Source organism: Pseudophryne corroboree, chromosome 1, assembly GCF_028390025.1.
Source record: "Pseudophryne corroboree isolate aPseCor3 chromosome 1, aPseCor3.hap2, whole genome shotgun sequence".
Lineage (NCBI taxonomy): Eukaryota > Metazoa > Chordata > Amphibia > Anura > Myobatrachidae > Pseudophryne > Pseudophryne corroboree.
This window is the reverse complement of record NC_086444.1, coordinates 974,886,416-974,907,473: the sequence shown is the minus strand read 5'-3', so window position 1 is coordinate 974,907,473 and position 21,058 is coordinate 974,886,416. Positions and strand designations below refer to the sequence as shown.

Below are 21,058 nucleotides of genomic sequence, written 5' to 3'. Positions count from 1 at the left end.
GTCTAACGTGCTCTGCCTGGCACAAAGTGTCTTAACGTGCTCTACCTGTCGCAGTGTGTATAGGAGGTTCTACCTGGTGCAATGTGTATAAGCTGCACTACTGTGTGGTGTAATGCGAATTGCCACTATTATGTGGCCGCGCCCCTTCCCCACGAAGCAACGCCCCTACATTTTTGATGCGCGCCTTCGGCGTGCAAGGTCCATGATTTTGAACGGGGCAACAAGCATTACAGTATGTACATAATTTTTCCCTTCTAACTTAAATATGTGCCCTCCCAAATGCAAATTGTGCCCTCCCCGTGATCAGCACCCCTGCCCTAAAAAAATCCTAGAGTGAACACTATCATGTGTAGCTGGCACTGCTGGGGGGCATATCATGTGTAGCTGGCACTGCAGCAGGGCATGTCCTGTCTATCTGGCACTGCTGGGGGGTATATCATGTCTATCTGGCACTGCTGGGGGGCATGTCGTGTAGCTGGCACTGCTGGGGGCATGTCATGTGTAGCTGGCACTGCTGCGGGGCATGTCATGTCTATCTGGCACTGCACTACTGTAGATATTATGTGTAGCTGGCACTATACTGGAGACATTGTGTGTAAGGAACACTACTGTAGCTGTTATGTGTAATGCTGCTAATTGTGTGCGTAGAGGGGGTGTGAAAATATATTTATTTCTCTGACGTCCTAGTGGATGCTGGGAACTCCGAAAGGACCATGGGGAATAGCGGCTCCGCAGGAGACTGGGCACAACTAAAGAAAGCTTTTAGGTCACCTGGTGTGCACTTGCTCCTCCCACTATGACCCTCCTCCAAACCTCAGTTAGATTTTGTGCCCGGCCGAGGTTGGATGCACACTAGGGGCTCTCCTGAGCTTCTAAAAAGAAAGTATATAATTAGGTTTTTTATTTTACAGTGAGACCTGCTGGCAACAGGCTCACTGCAGCGAGGGAGAAGAAGCGAACCTACCTGCTTGCAGCTAGCTTGGGCTTCTTAGGCTACTGGACACCATTAGCTCCAGAGGGATCGACCGCATGGAACTGGCCTTGGTGTTCGGTCCCGGAGCCGCGCCGCCGTCCCCCTTACAGAGCCAGAAGCAAGAAGAGGTCCGGAAAATCGGCGGCAGAAGACATCAGTCTTCACCAAGGTAGCGCACAGCACTGCAGCTGTGCGCCATTGCTCCTCATACACACTTCACACTCCGGTCACTGAGGGTGCAGGGCGCTAGGGGGGGGCGCCCTGAGCAGCAATAAAAACACCTTGGCTGGCAAAAATACCACAATATATAGCCCCAGAGGCTATATATGTGATAATTACCCCTGCCAGAATCCATAAAAAAGCGGGAGAATAGTCAGCGAAAAAGGGGCGGAGCTATCTCCTTCAGCACACTGGCGCCATTTCTCCCTCACAGCTCCGCTGGAAGGAAGCTCCCTGGCTCTCCCCTGCAGTCTACACTACAGAAAAGGGTAAAAAAGAGAGGGGGGGGCACTAAATTTAGGCGCAGTATATATAACAGCAGCTATAGGGGACATAATTCAGTTAGTCCCTGCATTATATAGCGCTCTGGTGTGTGCTGGCATACTCTCACTCTGTCTCCCCAAAGGGCTTTTGTGGGTCCTGTCCTCTGTTAGAGCATTCCCTGTGTGTGTGCGGTGTGTCGGTACGGCTGTGTCGACATGTTTGATGAGGATAATGATGTGGAGGCAGAGCAGATGCCTATAGAAGGGATGTCACCCCCTGCGGGGCAGACACCTGAGTGGATGGACTTATGGAAGGAATTGCGTGCACGTGTCGACTCCTTACACAAAAAATTTGACGACATGCCAAATGCGGGACAGCCGGCTTCTCAGCTCGTGCCTGTCCAGGCGTCTCAAAGGCCATCGGGGGCTCTAAAACGCCCGCTACCTCAGATGGCAGACGCGGATGTCGACACGGATATTGACACCAGTGTCGACGACGATGAGTCTAGTCTAATGTCCACTAAGGCCATTTGTTGCATGATTGAAGCAATGAAAGAGGTGTTACAAATTTCTGATATAAACCCAGGTACCACTAAAAAGGGTATTATGTTTGGGGAGAAAAAACTACCCGAAGTTTTTCCCCCATCAGAAGAATTAAATGAAGTGTGTGAAGAAGCGTGGGCTTTCCCTGATAAAAGATTGGTAATCTCTAAGAAGTTACTAATGGCGTTCTCTTTCCCGCCAGAGGATAGGTCACGTTGGGAGACACCCCCTAGGGTGGATAAAGCGCTCACACGTTTGTCTAAAAAGGTGGCACTACCGTCTCCGGATACGGCCGCCCTCAAGGAACCTGCTGATAGAAAGCAGGAGGCGATCCTGAAGTCTGTATATACACACACTCAGGCATTATACTTAGACCAGCTATTGCGTCAGCATGGATGTGCAGTGCTGCCGCTGCGTGGTCAGATTCCCTGTCAGAAAATATTGACAAGAGGCTTATGGACTCGCCAGTGGACAGGGGATGCAGATTCAAAAAGGCACATGGAAGTTTTGCCTTATAAGGGTGAGGAGTTATTTGGGGATGGTCTCTCGGACCTAGTTTCCACAGCAACTGCTGGGAAGTCAGCATTTTTACCCCATGTTCCCTCACAGCCTAAAAAGGCGCCGTTTTATCGGGTACAGTCCTTTCGGACTCAGAAAAACAGGCGTGAAAAGGCGGGTCCTTTCTGTCCAGAGGCAGAGGTAGGGGAAAAAGGCTGCAACAAACAGCAGGTTCCCAGGAGCAAAAGTCCTCCCCCGCTTCTTCCAAGTCCGCCGCATGACGGTGGGGCTCCACAGGCGGAGCCAGGTACGGTGGGGGGCCGCCTCAAAAATTTCAGCGATCAGTGGGCTCGCTCACAGGTGGATCCCTGGATCCTGCAAATAGTATCTCAAGGGTACAAACTGGAATTCGAGGCGTCTCCACCCCACCGGTTCCTAAAATCTGCCTTGCCGATTACTCCTTCAGACAGGGAGGCTGTGCTAGCGGCAATTCACAAGCTGTATTCCCAGCAGGTGATAATCAAGGTGCCCCTACTTCAACAAGGACGGGGTTACTATTCCACACTGTTTGTGGTACCGAAACCGGACGGTTCGGTGAGACCCATTTTAAATTTGAAATCCTTGAACACATACATAAAAAAATTCAAGTTCAAGATGGAATCGCTCAGGGCGGTTATTGCAAGCCTGGACGAGGGGGATTACATGGTATCCCTGGACATCAAGGATGCTTACCTGCATGTCCCCATTTACTATCCTCACCAGGAGTACCTCAGATTTGTGGTACAGGATTGCCATTACCAATTCCATACGCTGCCGTTTGGACTCTCCACGGCACCGAGGGTGTTTACCAAGGTAATGGCGGAAATGATTATACTCCTTCGAAGAAAGGGAGTTTTAATTATCCCGTACTTGGACGATCTCCTAATAAAGGCGAGGTCCAAGGAGCAGTTGTTGGTGGGAGTAGCACTATCTCAGGAGGTGCTACACCAGCACGGTTGGATTCTGAATATTCCAAAATCACAGCTGGTTCCGACGACACGTCTACTGTTCCTGGGTATGATTCTGGATACAGTCCAGAAAAAAGTGTTTCTCCCGGAGGAGAAAGCCAAGGAGCTGTCATCTCTAGTCAGAGACCTCCTGAAACCAAAACAGGTATCGGTGCATCACTGCACGCGGGTCCTGGGAAAGATGGTGGCTTCTTACGAAGCAATTCCTTTCGGCAGGTTCCATTCCAGAATCTTTCAGTGGGACCTGTTGAACCAATGGTCCGGATCGCATCTTCAGATGCATCGCCTAATAACCCTGTCTCCAAGAACCAGGGTGTCTCTGCTGTGGTGGCTGCAGAGTGCTCATCTTCTAGAGGGCCGCAGATTCGGCATACAGGACTGGGTCCTGGTGACCACGGATGCCAGCCTTCGAGGCTGGGGGGCAGTCACACAGGGAAGAAACTTCCAAGGACTATGGTCGAGTCAGGAGACTTCCCTACACATAAATATTCTAGAACTAAGGGCCATTTACAATGCCCTAAGTCAGGCAAAATCCCTTCTACACCAGCCGGTACTGATCCAGTCAGACAACATCACGGCAGTCGCCCATGTAAATCGACAGGGCGGCACAAGAAGCAGGATGGCAATGGCAGAAGCCACAAGGATTCTCCGATGGGCGGAAAATCACGTACTAGCACTGTCAGCAGTGTTCATTCCGGGAGTGGACAACTGGGAAGCAGACTTTCTCAGCAGGCACGACCTTCAATCGGGAGAGTGGGGACTTCATCCAGAAGTCTTCACGCTGATTGTAAATCGATGGGAACGGCCACAGGTGGACATGATGGCGTCCCGCCTAAACAAAAAACTAGAGAGATATTGCGCCAGGTCAAGGGACCCTCAGGCGATAGCTGTGGACGCTCTAGTGGCACCGTGGGTGTACCAGTCAGTTTATGTGTTCCCTCCTCTGCCTCTCATAATAAGGGTACTGAGAATAATAAGAAAATGAGGAGTAAGAACAATACTCGTGGTTCCGGATTGGCCAAGACGAACGTGGTACCCGGAACTTCAAGAGATGATCTCAGAGGACCCATGGCCTCTGCCGCTCAGACAGGACCTGCTGCAGCAGGGGCCCTGTCTGTTCCAAGACTTACCGCGGCTGCGTTTGACGGCATGGCGGTTGAACGCCGGATCCTGAAGGAAAAGGGCATTCCGGAGGAAGTCATTCCTACGCTGATTAAAGCCAGGAAAGATGTAACTGCAAAGCATTATCACCGCATATGGCTGAAATATGTTGCTTGGTGTGAGGCCAAAAAGGCCCCAACAGAGGAATTTCAACTAGGTCGATTTCTGCATTTCCTACAAGCAGGAGTGACTATGGGCCTGAAATTAGGCTCCATTAAGGTACAGATCTCGGCTCTGTCGATTTTCTTCCAGAAAGAACTAGCTTCACTACCTGAAGTTCAGACGTTTGTGAAAGGAGTGCTGCATATTCAGCCCCCGTTTGTGCCTCCAGTGGCACCTTGGGATCTCAACGTGGTGTTGAGTTTCTTAAAATCACATTGGTTTGAGCCACTTAAAACCGTGGATCTAAAATATCTCACGTGGAAAGTGGTCATGTTATTGGCCTTGGCTTCAGCCAGGCGAGTGTCAGAATTGGCGGCTTTGTCATGTAAAAGCCCTTATCTGATTTTCCATATGGATAGGGCGGAATTGAGGACTCGTCCCCAGTTTCTCCCTAAGGTGGTATCAGCTTTTCACTTGAACCAACCTATTGTGGTGCCTGCGGCTACTAGGGACTTGGAGGATTCCAAGTTACTGGACGTAGTCAGGGCCTTGAAAATTTATGTTTCCAGGACGGCTAGAGTCAGGAAAACTGACTCGCTATTTATCCTGTATGCACCCAACAAACTGGGTGCTCCTGCTTCTAAGCAGACTATTGCTCGCTGGATTTGTAGCACAATTCAGCTGGCGCATTCTGCGGCTGGACTGCCGCATCCTAAATCAGTAAAAGCCCATTCCACAAGGAAGGTGGGCTCATCTTGGGCGGCTGCCCGAGGGGTCTCGGCTTTACAACTTTGCCGAGCTGCTACTTGGTCAGGGGCAAACACGTTTGCAAAATTCTACAAATTTGATACCCTGGCTGAGGAGGACCTTGAGTTCTCTCATTCGGTGCTGCAGAGTCATCCGCACTCTCCCGCCCGTTTGGGAGCTTTGGTATAATCCCCATGGTCCTTTCGGAGTTCCCAGCATCCACTAGGACGTCAGAGAAAATAAGATTTTACTCACCAGTAAATCTATTTCTCGTAGTCCGTAGTGGATGCTGGGCGCCCATCCCAAGTGCGGATTGTCTGCAATACTTGTACATAGTTATTGTTTACTAAAGGGTTATTGTTGAGCCATCTGTTGAGAGGCTCAGTTGTTTTCATACTGTTAAACTGGGTATAGTATCACGAGTTATACGGTGTGATTGGTGTGGCTGGTAGGAGTCTTACCCGGGATTCAAAATCCTTCCTTATTATGTCAGCTCGTCCGGGCACAGTGTCCAGGCTGAGGCTTGAAGGAGGGTCATAGTGGGAGGAGCCAGTGCACACCAGGTGACCTAAAAGCTTTCTTTAGTTGTGCCCAGTCTCCTGCGGAGCCGCTATTCCCCATGGTCCTTTCGGAGTTCCCAGCATCCACTACGGACTACGAGAAATAGATTTACCGGTGAGTAAAATCTTATTTTATTTATGGTGTGATAATATGAAGTTGTGGGGCCCCTCACACTTTTTCAGAGGCCACGCCCACTTTTCCGGGAGCGCGCATAGAGTATGGGAGGGGGCGCTTTTACATTTTCTCGCACAGGGTGCTAGCAGGCCTGGAGCCGGCCCTGCTGCCCGTTGCCATGCCTTCCAAATGGCTGCAGCATGTCAATCATGGCTTAGGTGGCAATGCAACTGTCTTCACAGATGAAAACATCGGCGATGTACATAATCCATCGGGTTTGAGTACATCACTGAATCTGGCCCTGAGTGTGATGATCACAACATGGTCATACCCTGGTGAAATACTTAACAGATCATGTGCCCACTGTTTAACTTATGCACCTGTGACCTGACTGATACAGTACTTGAGAAAGGCTTATCACGTGACATTTGGAGGTATGAGGGGTCATCTCCAATCTCAGTTAGTAGGACCTCAAGCATGAATTATAGTTACTCAAGAACATAAAAGGTATAAAAAAGCAGTCTTACAGTTATTGTGCATTAAAATTTCATATAAAAAAGAGTAAAACCAATACTGTCTAATGTTTACCTGTGTGATGATATGAGTCACAATATGATTCTTCCTTCTCACTGAAGATCCAGGATAGAGGCAAAAGCACCAGTGCCAGCAGCACAATGAGAAAACAGCAGCACTCCTCGCTGTACACACAGATAGTATACGTGGCTAAGAAGTGCATACTTTACATAATATCTACCTGGCTAGAATTTTCTGCTCTCTGAAATAGGATAGTGACCTGTTGGTGAGCCCTACATTTGCACTAGCCATCTGCACTACTACTGGCACAAGGTAATATCTAAGCACTGTGTCCCTAAAACCCATACCCACTTTAGATTACTTTTCCCAAATCAGTCCTGTCCTATACCTATAGCAAATAGCACCCCTCTTTCCATACCTATTACATAAAGCAGAGAGCCCTGGGAGGTTAAGCCTCAGTTATTATTGTTGTGATACACAGGGCAAATACAATTATCCTTATTTCATGCAGGAACATACTGCCGCTTCTGCATGTAGCACATAAAACCTTTGTTTGCGATTTAGAATTGAGCCACAACATGTATCCCTTCCAGCTCTAAGGGGCAGATTCAATAAGCAACAGAATAACTTGTGCTGTCTGTTTCCATGAGTAGAGTACCTAGAGCTATTCAATTTTAGACTCACGATCTGGGCCGTAACTAGCCAGTGCAAGAGCGATGCCATCCCAGAGGATGAAGGGCTCTGGGGGGTGGCACCATCGCTGCCCCATGGTCCTTGTATCTGGCTAGCAGGGAGCTTGGAATGGCACCCTGCACCCACTATCACTCCAAACATGTACGCTGCAGCCTGTAAGCTCCCTGGAGTATTCTGAGGATGCTCCAGGCAGTGTTTTTCATCCTGGTCGGCTGGCGACCCCACTCCTTTGGCATGACATCATGTGTTCCATAAACCATGTTATTGCACTACGTGTGTCAAAACGCAAACAGCCCCAAGTCAGCAGTTAACGCTTATTTTTTTTACTCACACCCCCCAGAGGTTCTATCCATTGTTGGCAATCTAAACTTTGGAATTATATTTTTTTCCAGTGTTCAGCTGTATATCAAGTGCTTGGGAGTTCCATGGAGTGTATATGGATTCATAGAGAAGACACATTACAACTATCCTAGACTGGGTGTGGAAAACACATATTGAAATTCTCTGCACATCTGTTCACATGAAGGGCACACGTCTAAATTTACACCATCAACTAATTATCGGTTCTGTACTGTGTGATGTAAGACTGTGGAAATTTGAACAAATGCTTTGGATGCCACATAAAATGAGGATTTACTGCAGTGAAAAACGGGTGCCTGGAAAAACATTAGAACTAATCCCTTTGTTACTGTACATTATGTAGGAGAGTGTCTCTGTGGCAGGGATTCAGCATCTACTGTATGAATGCTGTGCTTTATTACCAGGAAAGCAGTCCAGAGTTCAGTTGGTAAAGTGTGTCTCTATCCTTTACTGTGTGCAATGCAGCCAGGCAGGGCTGTTTCTAGACAATTTGGCTCCTGGTGCGAACAGTAAAAAAAATGTGACCCCCTAGACATTTTAAAATGCGCAGGAAAAGACTACCTTACACCCGAGTTTTTGACCCTGCACCAACAGACCGCGGCCACCACAGGAAAAAAAGGGGGTGTTTAATGCTCATTGCCAGGGGTTTCATGCTCTGGGTGTCATGCTTGTTGCCAGGAGTGTTTAGTGCTCATTGCCAGGGGTGTTTAATGCTCGTTTCAAGGTTTGTGTAATGCTCATTGCCAGGGGTTTCATGTTCTGGCTCATGCTCGTTGCCAGGGGCATGTAATGCTCATTGCCAGGGGTGTTTAGTGTTTGTTGCAAGGGGTGTGTAATGCTCATTGCCAGGGGTGGAGCTCGCTGGCACCAAAGGACAGTCCCTGCAATTACCAGCTCTCCCTCCTCCCAGCCATAGTTGCTGGGTGGAGTATTGTGAAATGACGCGGTTGCATTGTGAGATCACTATGCAACCACGTCATTTCTCGAAACTGCACCCAGTGAGTGAAGTACTATGGCTGAGTGGAGGGGGAGCCGAGAACAGCAGCATTCAAGTGCTGCGGCGGGTGCCATGTGCAATCGCACGTCTCACCCGCTACTAGAAACAGCATTGCAGCTGGGGACCACTCTCTCCTTCCCAAGGCATAAGGAGCAGACATGTCACTAATCTATATCCATCCATGATGCTCAGTCATTCTCTAGAGTTTTAATATAGTTACAGAACCTTGTTTTAGTAGTATGTGTATCTCTTTACTGTATGTCATTCCATGACATGAGCCATGCTACAGTGCCTCACCAAAAATAATAAACAATATAAGCTAATTCAGAGGTGGACGCACAATGTCTTACCTCTGTGCACATGTTCAAGACACTGTGCATTTGTTCTGATGTTTTCCACAGGGAGACGCAGCTTACAGTTGCATTGAGCTTCATGGAAGATACCATTTCTGGGTAGTAACTGGGGGGTTAATAGTCACAGGCAGTCAGGCAGTCTGAAGACGCAGCTATACTGACACCAGTGGCCATAGTCACTCAGACATAGGCAGGTCCAGTGGTGCGCCGGTAGTGCAGATTCATGGTGCAGTTGACGGGTGTCTCCTCAGGATGCCCAGTGGCTGCAGCTGCGACTATCTATGAATCACCCCTTATACAGTATGTTCTTTTATAATAATAATAATAATAATAATAATAATGATAAGAAATAACAAAAATAATAATTATACAAGTTTTATAAAAAGTGTTTATTTTGGCTTAAAATGAAAATCGCTTTGGAAACATGTTATTTTAATACATTTATTTCGATCTGAAAAAATAGTTTTCTTTTTTTTTTAATTTCTTCATTTTAGAGTTTCCTAAATGCAGTGTAACTATCAAATATAAAACAATAACACAAGTAAATGCCATTACATTTACAGCCTGTAAAAATGCCCCACCCAACATCACAAAAAAGAGTCCATGGTGGAATTCTGCAATTGATTTTTAGAAAATTATAGGCATCAGATCTGGATTGGGCACCTTTGCCACCCAGGTGGTGCTGAGCTACTGTACCAAACTCAGCCAGTTAGTAGGTGAGGTTTAGTGAGCAGTAGGGAGATGTGTCAGCAACAGCTGGGGTGCTGAGTGCTGCCCGTTCCTGGATTACTGTACATTAAGCACCAATAAAACAAACAAGTTGGATCTAGTCACTGTATCTGAAAAGGGTACAATTAATACTAATAAGAGGTAACTTCATACTGTACAATCATGTAGATTTGAAAATTATATGGTATTTCCATTTTATCTCTCCATCCAATATATCCTGCTAAGACATGCATTACTGTATTTTCCTTCAATAACATTGATTAAAATTGGACACTTTTAAAATGATCTTGTTCTGTTTTATATTTGAAAAATTATATTTTCCATCTTTAGTTTTGCTGCTTAGCTTCTTTTTACATGTCCAACTTTGAAAGTTTTCAGGGATTTGGAGTACAGACAGACTTATGTAATAATGCACATACTGTATGGAGAAAGTCTTACAGATGTGATTCATGGGTAAAGGATGGTTCTTGGCGTCTTTATTTTATATATTTTTTTTAAACAATTACTATTTTGTATAGTCTGTTAAAACTATTCAAATAGGTGTAAAGTTTTGGTTTCCAGTAAGTAAGTTTTATAAAATAAGTCTTACAGATGTGATTCAAGGGTAAAGGATGGTTCTTAGTGTCTTTATTTTATTTTTTATTTTTTAAACAATTACTATTTTGTATAGTCTGTTAAAACTATTCAAATAGGTGTAAAGTTTTGGTTTCCAGTAAGTTTTATAAAATATGTCGATATGTCTGAGAAATTGTAGTCATGTATCCACAGGGATATGTTTATAATGTGCTATATACTGAGTCATATCCCTAAAGAAGCGTGTTTTGGGAAACGAGCAGGGTACAAGACGGTTTCTGCTGTACAAGTCTTCATTAGTGTTTTGCACCATGGTAGATTACAAAGAAAAATTTGGTGTTGACATTATTTGTGTTTTATAGCGTACATCATTACAACTGTGATGAATTAAGAAAATGGACAAGAAGGATATCCTCGCTGCCTAAGGTAGAACGCCTAGCCTATGTAATATATTTATGCCTCAAAAGCAATTTTTAAACACTGGTAATATTGGGTTATCCCCTTCATCTAACACAGGGGTTCTCAAACAGTATTAGATAAAGGGGTGCCCTGGGTTTGTAGTCCAGGACCAATTCAAATTATTTATTGTCAATGTAATAGGCAAAAACCAGTGCTGGTGGTTGCGAATCATAACATATGTGGACAAACAAAAGCAAATCTTGTCCCTCACCACACAATTGAACCCAAGAATAATATATACATTTACTTAATTTAATTTAATATTTCTTTCTAAATTTTTCAGAAAGTTTTGGCCTAAGGGTGCCGTGAAAAAAATTCTGATCCTCTAGGGTGCTGTGATTCAGAGAAGCTTGAGAACCACTGATCTAATAGGTACTGCATCCAATCTATTCCCCTTAATAGTTTTTGTTGGGATTTGGGGCCCTCACCAATCAGAGTGTATTTAGAAGCGTATATCCTCTGTTTTCTGCAATTACCATAAAGCCTGGTTCTCTGCAGATCACCATCGGTGCTGTTTGGCTCACTATAAAAGGGGAGGGGAAAGCCTTGTATGTGAGCGCTGGAGCCCAGCAAAATATTATCATTGGTGGAACATCCTTGGGAGGGACCAGTGGCGTAAGTTTGTCACAGTCGCCCGGAGGCAAGATAAATATTGGTGCCCCCCTATTTCCTATATTGAGATAAATATATGTATGTATGTGCGCATGTGTGTATGTGTGTGTGTGTGTGTGTGTGTGTGTGTGTGTGTGTGTGTGTGTGTATATGGAGTGTTCTAAAAAAAAATTATATACTGTATTTATACATTTAATTGTCTTTTATTTTAAATCACACATTTCTTAGCAGTCATACCCAGGATTAGAACCCATGATCTGTTACACTGACAGCAGACACTTTACTGATGGAGCTATTTACTCCTGTAGAGGAAGCATGAGAATTCTAACTAAATGAAGATACGTGTAATTGTCAGAGAAGTATCTTCATATAGTTAAAATTCTCATATTTCCTATACAGGAGCAAACAGCTTCATCAGTAAGGTGTCTGCTTCCAGTGTAATAGATTGTGGTTTCTAATCCTGGGTATGACACTTGTAAAATGAGTATATTCCGTATAATAAAGAGGGTGTGATTTGTAAAGTGCAGGGACCAGTGAGGAAGTCGGCCACTGAAAAGACAGCAACAGCTGTCAATTAACTTAATTCAATGGTGTCACAGAATGGGAGGAGAGGTGCCCCCCTTCAGAGCAGGAGCCCGGCGGCAGATGACTCCGTTGCCTCCCAGAGTTCTTCCTCTGGGAGGGACCCATTATTGTTTTTACTACTATTATTGGGAAGGGAGGGGATTCAGGGGAAAAAAACAACCCAACTAATATTTAAGAAAACGGCAGAGATACTCCGATTTTTTCACAGTTATTATGTATCTCTTCCAACCATGCCACATGGTATGCGTAATACATGTAATAAATCATTTGCATGTTGTGCACAATAAAAAAAATATTAGAATTTCCTGGTGTAATGGTGTAAGAACTTCTCCATCAGCATAAGACCCATTTCCACAGGGTGAGCACCATTCCCAGCTGCATTTAACCTGGGCCAGATTTACATTGTTTGCCCCCTTTTACTGTTATTCATTGCCAAACTTCCAGCTTCCTACCCAACGTAGATTCACAGGGTCATCAAGTTTCATTTTCCTGTTTCTAAAAAATTAATTTATTGTATTAGTAATTAAGCTTTTTATATACAAGCTGCTAGGCCTACTTAGGTAAAAAAAGAATAAGACCAGATGATGAAACAGTAGCTATCGCTGCAAATCTGGTACTGTAGGCCCCTATGAGACCTTACCACAAATCAGGCTTGAGTATAAAGATATCACATTAGTGCCAGGGATGGCTAAAGAAAGGAGAGAGCCTATGTGCAGGCTCTGTACGGGCCCCCTCCTCTCTGGCAGCAATCACAACACTGTAGACTCTGGCTTTGTGCCAGAGTCTACTGCGCATGCACAGGTTTCCTGGAACATGGTGCCCGCACCTTGTTCCCAGGGACATATCTACTGCACATGCACAAATCACCATGAAAATGTCCGCCACACCATTTTCCCAGTGTTTTATGTCTGCAGTTTCAGCTGCTGCAGGACTTCGGGAGGGGTAATATAATTATGTGGGTACAGGGTGTGCAGTGTAGGCCCCCTGGACCCAGGGGCCTGTGTGCACCACACATCCTGCACCCATTATAGATAAGCCAATGGCTAGTGCTGTGGAGTGTGACATTTCTTATTACAAACCACCCAGTAACAATGCTGTCTATGGGGTAGATTTACTAAAGCTTTTAACAATGAAAAGTGGTGGTGTTACCCATTGCAACCAATCACATTCTAGCTATCATTTCTCTATTGCATTCTAGAAAATGACAGAATCTGATTGCTTACTATGAGCAACACCTCCACTTGTCTGTTGTAGAAGCTTTAGTAAATCTATCTACCCCATGTCTAATGACCATTCTCTGAGTTATTGATTTAGTTAAAGAGATTTATAATTAATGCAGAATTACTTGATAATGTCAGTTATACTTATGGATGAAATTATGTATCATCTACACTATGTACACAATACTGTAAGGGAGTTCATAAATAAAATATTGTTACATTCTAGTATCAGTATATAACTATATGCTGGTAAGTACTGGCCTGTAATTGAACTTACTGATTGCACAACATGTCCATGCATGGTAAGAGCTTGATATTTAGGGAATCATCAGTACTAAAAAGTAATTTGTAACTACAAAACAAAATGTCTTCTTGCAACCAAACACAAAAGCAGAGCAGTCACCGAGTTCAGTGTTTTTGATTGGCTTAAATGTACTGTGTACCAATGTAGGTAGCAGATATGTTACAACCGAAACACAATGAAGAGTCTTTATTAGGTTAGACATGCCTTATTTGGTCCACACAAATGCTTGTAGTTGGAACTATCTCATGTTTCATACCTGAAACTCTTGTTGTACTAGCAGTTCTTCAGACAGAGCAGGCACTGATGATCCATTAACTCCTGTGTCTGAACGCACAGGTGAGGTTGAAGGAGTGTGGACCGTGAGCATAGACAGAGAAGGTGAAAATGTTGGGGTCATAGTTGAGGGCTGACATGCCAGATTAGAGAAAAAAGGGGAGCGGGGATATTTTACAAATGTTTGTCTTGACATTATAGTTGGCATTCGAGGTGGAACGGCCCTAATCCCGGGCTGTGCCACAGATGTGATTAGTGGGGGAGGGAAAACAAATGGCTTCTTCTTAGGAACATGCCTGTGCATCTTTTCATCTTTAAGTCTTCCAATATCACAGAAAACAGAGGAAAGAGTCTGAAACCTGGGCTCCCAACTAAGCAGGTAATCCCAATTATAACTTCCTCTCAAGTCCTCGTCAGAGGCTACTAAAGATGCCAAAGACCCATATCTGGATTGGTATGTCATGGGAACATAGATGTAGTCCTGACTGCTGTCAGGCAGTGTGTTTTTGTCCTTTGGATTGTTTTGCTGTATTGGTGGTGCTTCCTTTTTGCAGTTATAATACGCATGATGCTCTCCTTCTCCATTTTCCTCCTTGAGGATCACTACACTCTCTGTGCTTTCTGACCCGATCACCACATCTGTTTCATCTGATTCACATGAGAGCAGATCAGAGTCTCTTGGAATTCCAGAGTCTGGAACTCTTGAGGCTCTTTCACTCAGAACAGAGCCAGATTCTTTTCTAATAGGGTATTCATTGATCATCTTTATTTCTTCATCTTCAGCAGTTTCCCCTTCTGTCGAGCCGTGGCCACTCGAGTCTGAATTCCTGCATTTGTTCCCAGTGTCTTTCTTTTCTCTAATGCCAACTAAGCCCAGCCACTCTGATGTATCTGGAGCTAAACTGCTCTTGATATTTTCATATTTTGGACATTCATCAGACATGCAGTTTTTAACATTTGAATTGGGAAGTGCAGGAATGGCAGCCTCTTTTATCCCACAAGTATTTACAACATCTTTTCGTTTAAATCTTAAAATAATTCCAATAAGGCTTATGGCCAGTAGTAAGAAAACCACAAAGCAAATGCTGAAACTGATGGAAAGTATGTTTGCTGACATTCCATAATAACCTTCTAATGCTGTTGAAATGTTAACTTGAACAGTACAGGTTGATGACCTTGAGTCTAACCTTGGGCTTTGAGCTTTTACCACTAACTCAATAATGTCAGAATTTTTATTAGTGCCACTTCGTATCTTATAAACACTTCGAATTAAGCGTATAATCCCACTTGTTGTATTGATAGAAAAGAACGGTGAGGGCTTTTCAAATAAATAATGGATGACTCCGTCAAGGCCTTCATCATTGTCTGAAGCTACCACTGTGCCAACAGTTTGTCCAGGTTTGTTTTCTTGTGGCAAATCAAAAAGATATTGAGACTCATGAAATACAGGTGAAAACTCATCCTGCCCTTTAATGTCCACATACACTAGAACACAGGCTGTGGATTCACTTCTGTCTTTCACCTGAACGACAAGGCAATATCTTTTTTGTGTCTCATAATCGATTTTGTGCTTGGTATAAATATCCCCAGTCAACGAATCTATAAAGAATCGATCTTGATGTTTGGGCTCATTTAGGCACACAGATTGAATTGAGTAACTCAAGACACCAAACAGCCCTGAATCTAAGTCAATGGCACTAGCTGTGCATACTGGTGAGAAGGGAGGCACATTCTCATGGAGACTGCAACTAAGACTGTTAAAGAGGAACATTGGTGCAAAGTCATTTTCATCCAGGACAGTGATGAAGAGTTTTGAAAATGACTCATGTTTTTTACTTCCCAGACCATCAGTAGCCTTTAAAATTAATGTATGTGTAATAACATTTTCATAATTCAGAGGCTGTGCTAACATGACAGTGCCATTTTGTGAATCAATTGTGAAAATGCCTTCGGGATTCCCTGAAACGATACTGTACATAATATCCGCATTCTCTCCACTGTCACAGTCAGTGGCTAATACATTGATAACTTCACTATTTATCGGATGATGTTCTCTCACGCTAACATGGTATTCCGTGTTTTCAAATATTGGTGGATTGTCATTGCAATCAAGAACAGATATCCAAACAGTGGCACTGGAATTTAAAGGAGGGGACCCTCGGTCAGAGCCTGCTAAACGTAAGATGTGGGTGGTGTTTGTCTCATAGTCCAAAATGCCATTTAGAACTAGTTTTCCAATTACTATAAAAGGAGGCTGAGAAAGAATTCCAATGCTTTGTACACTGAACAGATTGTGTGAATTTCCACTGACAATAGAAAAGTCAATAAATGCATTTTCACGTGTCCAATCCATATCTGTAGCTGTGAAGATTAGAATGGTCTCCCCAACTGCAGTATCTTCGCTTATGCTGATCCGGTATATATCCTCTGAAAATGTGGGTGCATGATTATTCACATCATGAATCTCTAGCTCAAGAATGGTAGAAGAGGACAAAGCTGGAATGCCGTTATCCTTGGCTTCTATCAAAATGGGAATCACTGTACTCTTCTCCTTCGTTCCCACTGGCACTTCAGTATGCACTGAACCTGGTAGAATCACAAGAGAAGTAATTATTGCTACTATAGTCATATTATTATTAGTACCAGTTATTAATATAGCACACACAGCCCCAGTGGAGCTTACAATCTATATTCCCCATGTACACGCACACACATTCATACTAGGGTTAATTTTGTTGGGAGCCAATTAACCTACCAGTATATAACCGGAGTACCCAGAGGAAACCCACGCAAGCACAGGGAGAATATACAAACTCCAAATAGTTAGGGCCGGGTGGCAATCAAACACATGATCTCAGTGCTGTGAGGCAGTAATGCTAACCATTACACCATCCGTGCTGCCATACTGCACATGTTATGATGCAGGTGGAATAGAAAAATGTTACATTTCACAGGTTGTGTAGTTTAATGCAAAATACGGCCAGCTCATGTTTTGCTGCAGCTCAGTAAATTTTCACCTACAGTACTATTAGCCCCAGCAGTTTAGTATAGGGTTCTGTGTGTGATGTTCTTTAATAAACTGTAAACAGCAAAATACAAGTATAAATGTGATTCAGAAAAAAAACTTTTTTGTAGTGTTCACAAGTTTATATTCTGTATTGTAAACACTGCATACAGCTACTATTACATTTGGATCTTTGTAATTGAAATAGAAATTGTCATACATACTCTTATCCACTATTATCTGGCTATTACTTGGTAAAAATCAAATATTACTTGCATTGCACAGGTGCTACAATATGTCTAAAAGGACTTCTGTACTCTACTCAGGATGTAGTTACATTGCCAGCAGTCGGGATCCCGGCAGTCAGGATACCGACGCCGGAATCACGACCCCCGACAATACCGCCAACCGGAATCCCAGCTAACAGGGGCTATTCCCACTCGTGTGTCCATGACACCCATAGAGTGGGAATAGAACCTGTGGTGAGCACAACGAGCCACCGAACCCACAGCGTGGTGAGCGCAGTAAGCCCGCAAGGGACTCTGTTATGCTCGCGCCCCCTCTGCCGGCATCGGTATGCTGACCACCGGGATCCCGGCTTCTGGTATCCCGTACTCAATGCCTCCACTCTCAGGTGGTGCTGGAGTTGGATTTGGCGCACTTAGGGGGCCGTTTTAGTTTGACGGGATGGAAGGGATGGGCTGCTTGCAGAGACGCAGAAGTCTGTATAGTAGCTGGTGTGTAGTGCACGTGTGCTGCTGCCCTACTGGCCACTGCTTTCACTATACACACTCTGTAACACACATTTACACAAATGTCTGTATTCTATATTTTAATATAAGATACAGGAGTCACTTATGCCAAAATGTGTCTATATATCCTAATCTAAACTGTTAAAAAATACAGCTCAAATTGTTGCAGATTAGATATACATAATGTACATATATCTTACCTATTTATTGTTATCCCCTACAGCAGCGTCTGACTGGGGCATGAAGGGCCCACCAGGGGATGTAAGATAGGGGCCCATGCTTAGGGGTGTGGCCATCCACCACAGAGGCTTGGCTAATAGTGATTGTATGAGTTGGGATTTATACATAAATATAGTAAATCATGCTAGTGCATGCATGATAATGTTGCAGATTAATAACAGCAATACACTGTAATGAATACACTATAGTCATGTGAAGTGTAATTCAAGAGTACAGTCTAAAACCTGATCCACAGAGGAGAGTGTCTGCTGCAGAGGACATGCAGGTGGCCAGTTCGTGGAAGAATTGCTGCATCGAGCAGAGGGACAGGGACCATGGGCCTAATTCAGTAAGAGTAGCAGATTCTGCATTTTAGGAGAATCTGCTACTCGTGCAATCACATGCTGGCGGATGCCCATCGCAGGGCAAGGCCGCCAAGCATTCTACCCGTCACCCACCAACTGTGATCAAGCTCTAATTGCGATCGCGCCATAATAGAGCATGGTCGCAGAAACTATGGAAGCCTCCTGCCAGCGCAGCCAGGCTGCCCCCAGCATGTGATTGTACGAGTAGCAGATTCTGCTAAAAAGCCGCCATTTTTTAGATCAGAATGGATGCATCTGATGACATGCAGCCACCTCGAAAACACCACCAACACGCCCCCGTTTCCCCCGCACCTCCCCGAAAACGCTCCACCCTCGGCCCGCAAAAGCCTTTGCCTGTCAACCAGGCAGAGGCGTTCGCAGTTAATGCAGGCCGACCGCATTAACTGCATGAGCACGCACAGTATGGGACCTGCACATGCACACATGGGTCCCGTCACTTGAATTGCGGTCACATTGCGTTTGGGTGTTTTTTGTTTTTTTATAACCAATAAGGTTCAAATTCTTTGATACAGTTTTTTGCAAGCATTTCGGAATTCAAGTCTTAGCACTATGGCTATGCCAAACGATTTTTTGTGTTAACTGTAATAAGGTGCCGGTTGTACAATTCAACATAAATCTATTAGCACTGGACTGTTTTATTAAACATATACAACTGTACATCATTGATAAAAAAAATATTTTTAACTTAGCCATAAATATGGCAAAGTCTCCATTATGCAGCAATTTCACTAAGCAAAGTTCACTATATAGGACTGATTACTTGAAGCAGCCTTACACTAGTGAAGCAGCCTTACACTAGTGAAATTCTAGAACTTATTTAATGCAAATATGTTCCACATTGAATAGAAGTAAACATATTTACATACCAGTGGTTGGATTAATTATAAATCCTTTAATTGGTGAAATAATTCTGTAAGAAACAGGTCCGTACTTCCCAGAGTCTCTGTCTGTAGCAGATATGCTAATGATAAATGTATCAGATGCAGTCAGCTCAGGTACTGTTACCTTCAAGAAAGGAAGAACAAAGTCAAGTAAGATTTTAGCATGTGTCATCATTCACTCATTGTCTGAAGGTCCCAACAAATAACTAAAACAAGGCACACAGTTCCTCCAGTGTTTTTGTTGCAGATCTATGCATGGGTTTAAAATATTATATTAGCAATATCGTAATGCTGAGTGCCTAAGTGAAATCTTACACTAATAAAAGCAAGGCTTCAAACACTATCCCTCTGTCTATATTGGCTTCGTGTAAAGCCGCAGTTGATATGCCATTGTAAATATACCAAGTGTTCCACATACCTTCATCTGTTTGATTGACCCTTGTAGTTTTTAGAACAATTTTTGCTGCATTAATAAAATATATATACTGTATATATAAACTGTACCGCAGGTGGTGGTGTGCTGGTCTTCCGTTGTTTGTCCTATGCGGACCTCCTGCGGTACAGTTTATAAATTAATTTCTTAACCTGGCACCCTCTGCTCATTTATATATATATATATGTATATATAAATAAAAAATATAGTGCATGAATCGGCACTCACCCCAAATGTTGCAACATGCCCAGGTGCCACCGACACTTATTTTCCCTCGTGGGGGTCCACGACCCCCATAGAGGGAGAATAAAATAGTGTGGCGCGCGTAGCGCGCCACCGAGCCCGTAGCGTGGCGAGCGCAGCGAGCCCGCAAGGGGCTCATTTGCGCTCGCCAAGCTGTCGGTAAGCCGGCGGTCGGGCTCCCGGCGCCGGGATGCTGGTCGCCGGGAGCCCGACCGCCGGCCACCCGTAGTGAACCCTTCCCAGCATGCGGCGGCACTCAAGGACTTCTCTCAGCAGGCAGACCTACCCGCTGAGAGAAGTCCTTGAGTGCTGCCGCATGCTGGGAATATGGTTCATATATATATATATATATATATATATATATATATATAAATACACCATCTCCTTTGTCAACATTTCAATGCCTAAATGCCTAACAATTTCAAATAACGTTGAAACGCTGACAAAGGAGATGGTGTTTGTGTACTGCTTATGTCCCTGAATGCCGGCACTTCTTTTGAATTACATGACTGCCAGGATTACTATGCTGCCAGGGGGGGGGGGGGGGGGGCAAGGAGGCACCAAGTTTTTATCTTTCCTTATCTACATTGCACCATACAGTAGTGTCCCCCCTTATTCACATTACACCACACCATATTACTCCTTATTCACATTACACCACACAGTAGTGCCCTCTATATACGTTATGCCACATAGTAGTGCATCTTATTCCCATTACACCACACCGTATTGCTCCTTATTCACATTACACCACACAGTAGTGTCCCCCTTCATTCACATTACACCACACCATATTGCTTCTTATTCACATTACACCACACAGTAGTGCCCCTTATTCACATTACACCATACCAGATTGCTCCTTATTCACATTACAACACACAGTAGTGCTCCTTATACAGAACATGTTATGCCACACAGTAGTGCATCTTATACACATAATGCCTTACAGTAATGCCTCTTAGACATTAAGAAACACTTTAGTAATACCCACATAGACATAATACCATACAGTAATGCCCCTTAACATTATGCCACTTATTAGCGATGCCCTTATACACATATTGCCACACAGTAGTGCCCCTTACACAATATGCCACACATTAGTAATGCCCTTATACACATAGTGCCACACAGTATTGTCCCTACACATATCCATATATTATTGCACCCCAACCAGTTTGTCTATGCCTAGTTTGTCTATGCCTAGGGTCGGCTCTTAACAAGCCTCAATGAGCCATAAAATATTTGTCTGTGCCT

At 44.1% G+C, this 21,058-nt stretch overlaps 1 protein-coding gene across 1 annotated transcript in view; it reads right to left on the bottom strand.

The window, feature by feature from the left end:
- Positions 1-11,950: 11,950 nt before the first annotated feature.
- Positions 11,951-21,058, bottom strand: part of DCHS2 (dachsous cadherin-related 2) — a 402,858-nt gene continuing 393,750 nt past the window's right edge. The window contains exons 19-20 of the mRNA XM_063920517.1: positions 19,108-19,246; positions 11,951-16,466 (exon numbers count right to left, since the gene is read on the bottom strand). Coding sequence (XP_063776587.1) covers positions 13,858-16,466; positions 19,108-19,246 — 2,748 coding nt within the window. The 3' untranslated portion in view covers positions 11,951-13,857. The remainder of the gene's footprint in view (positions 16,467-19,107; positions 19,247-21,058) is intronic.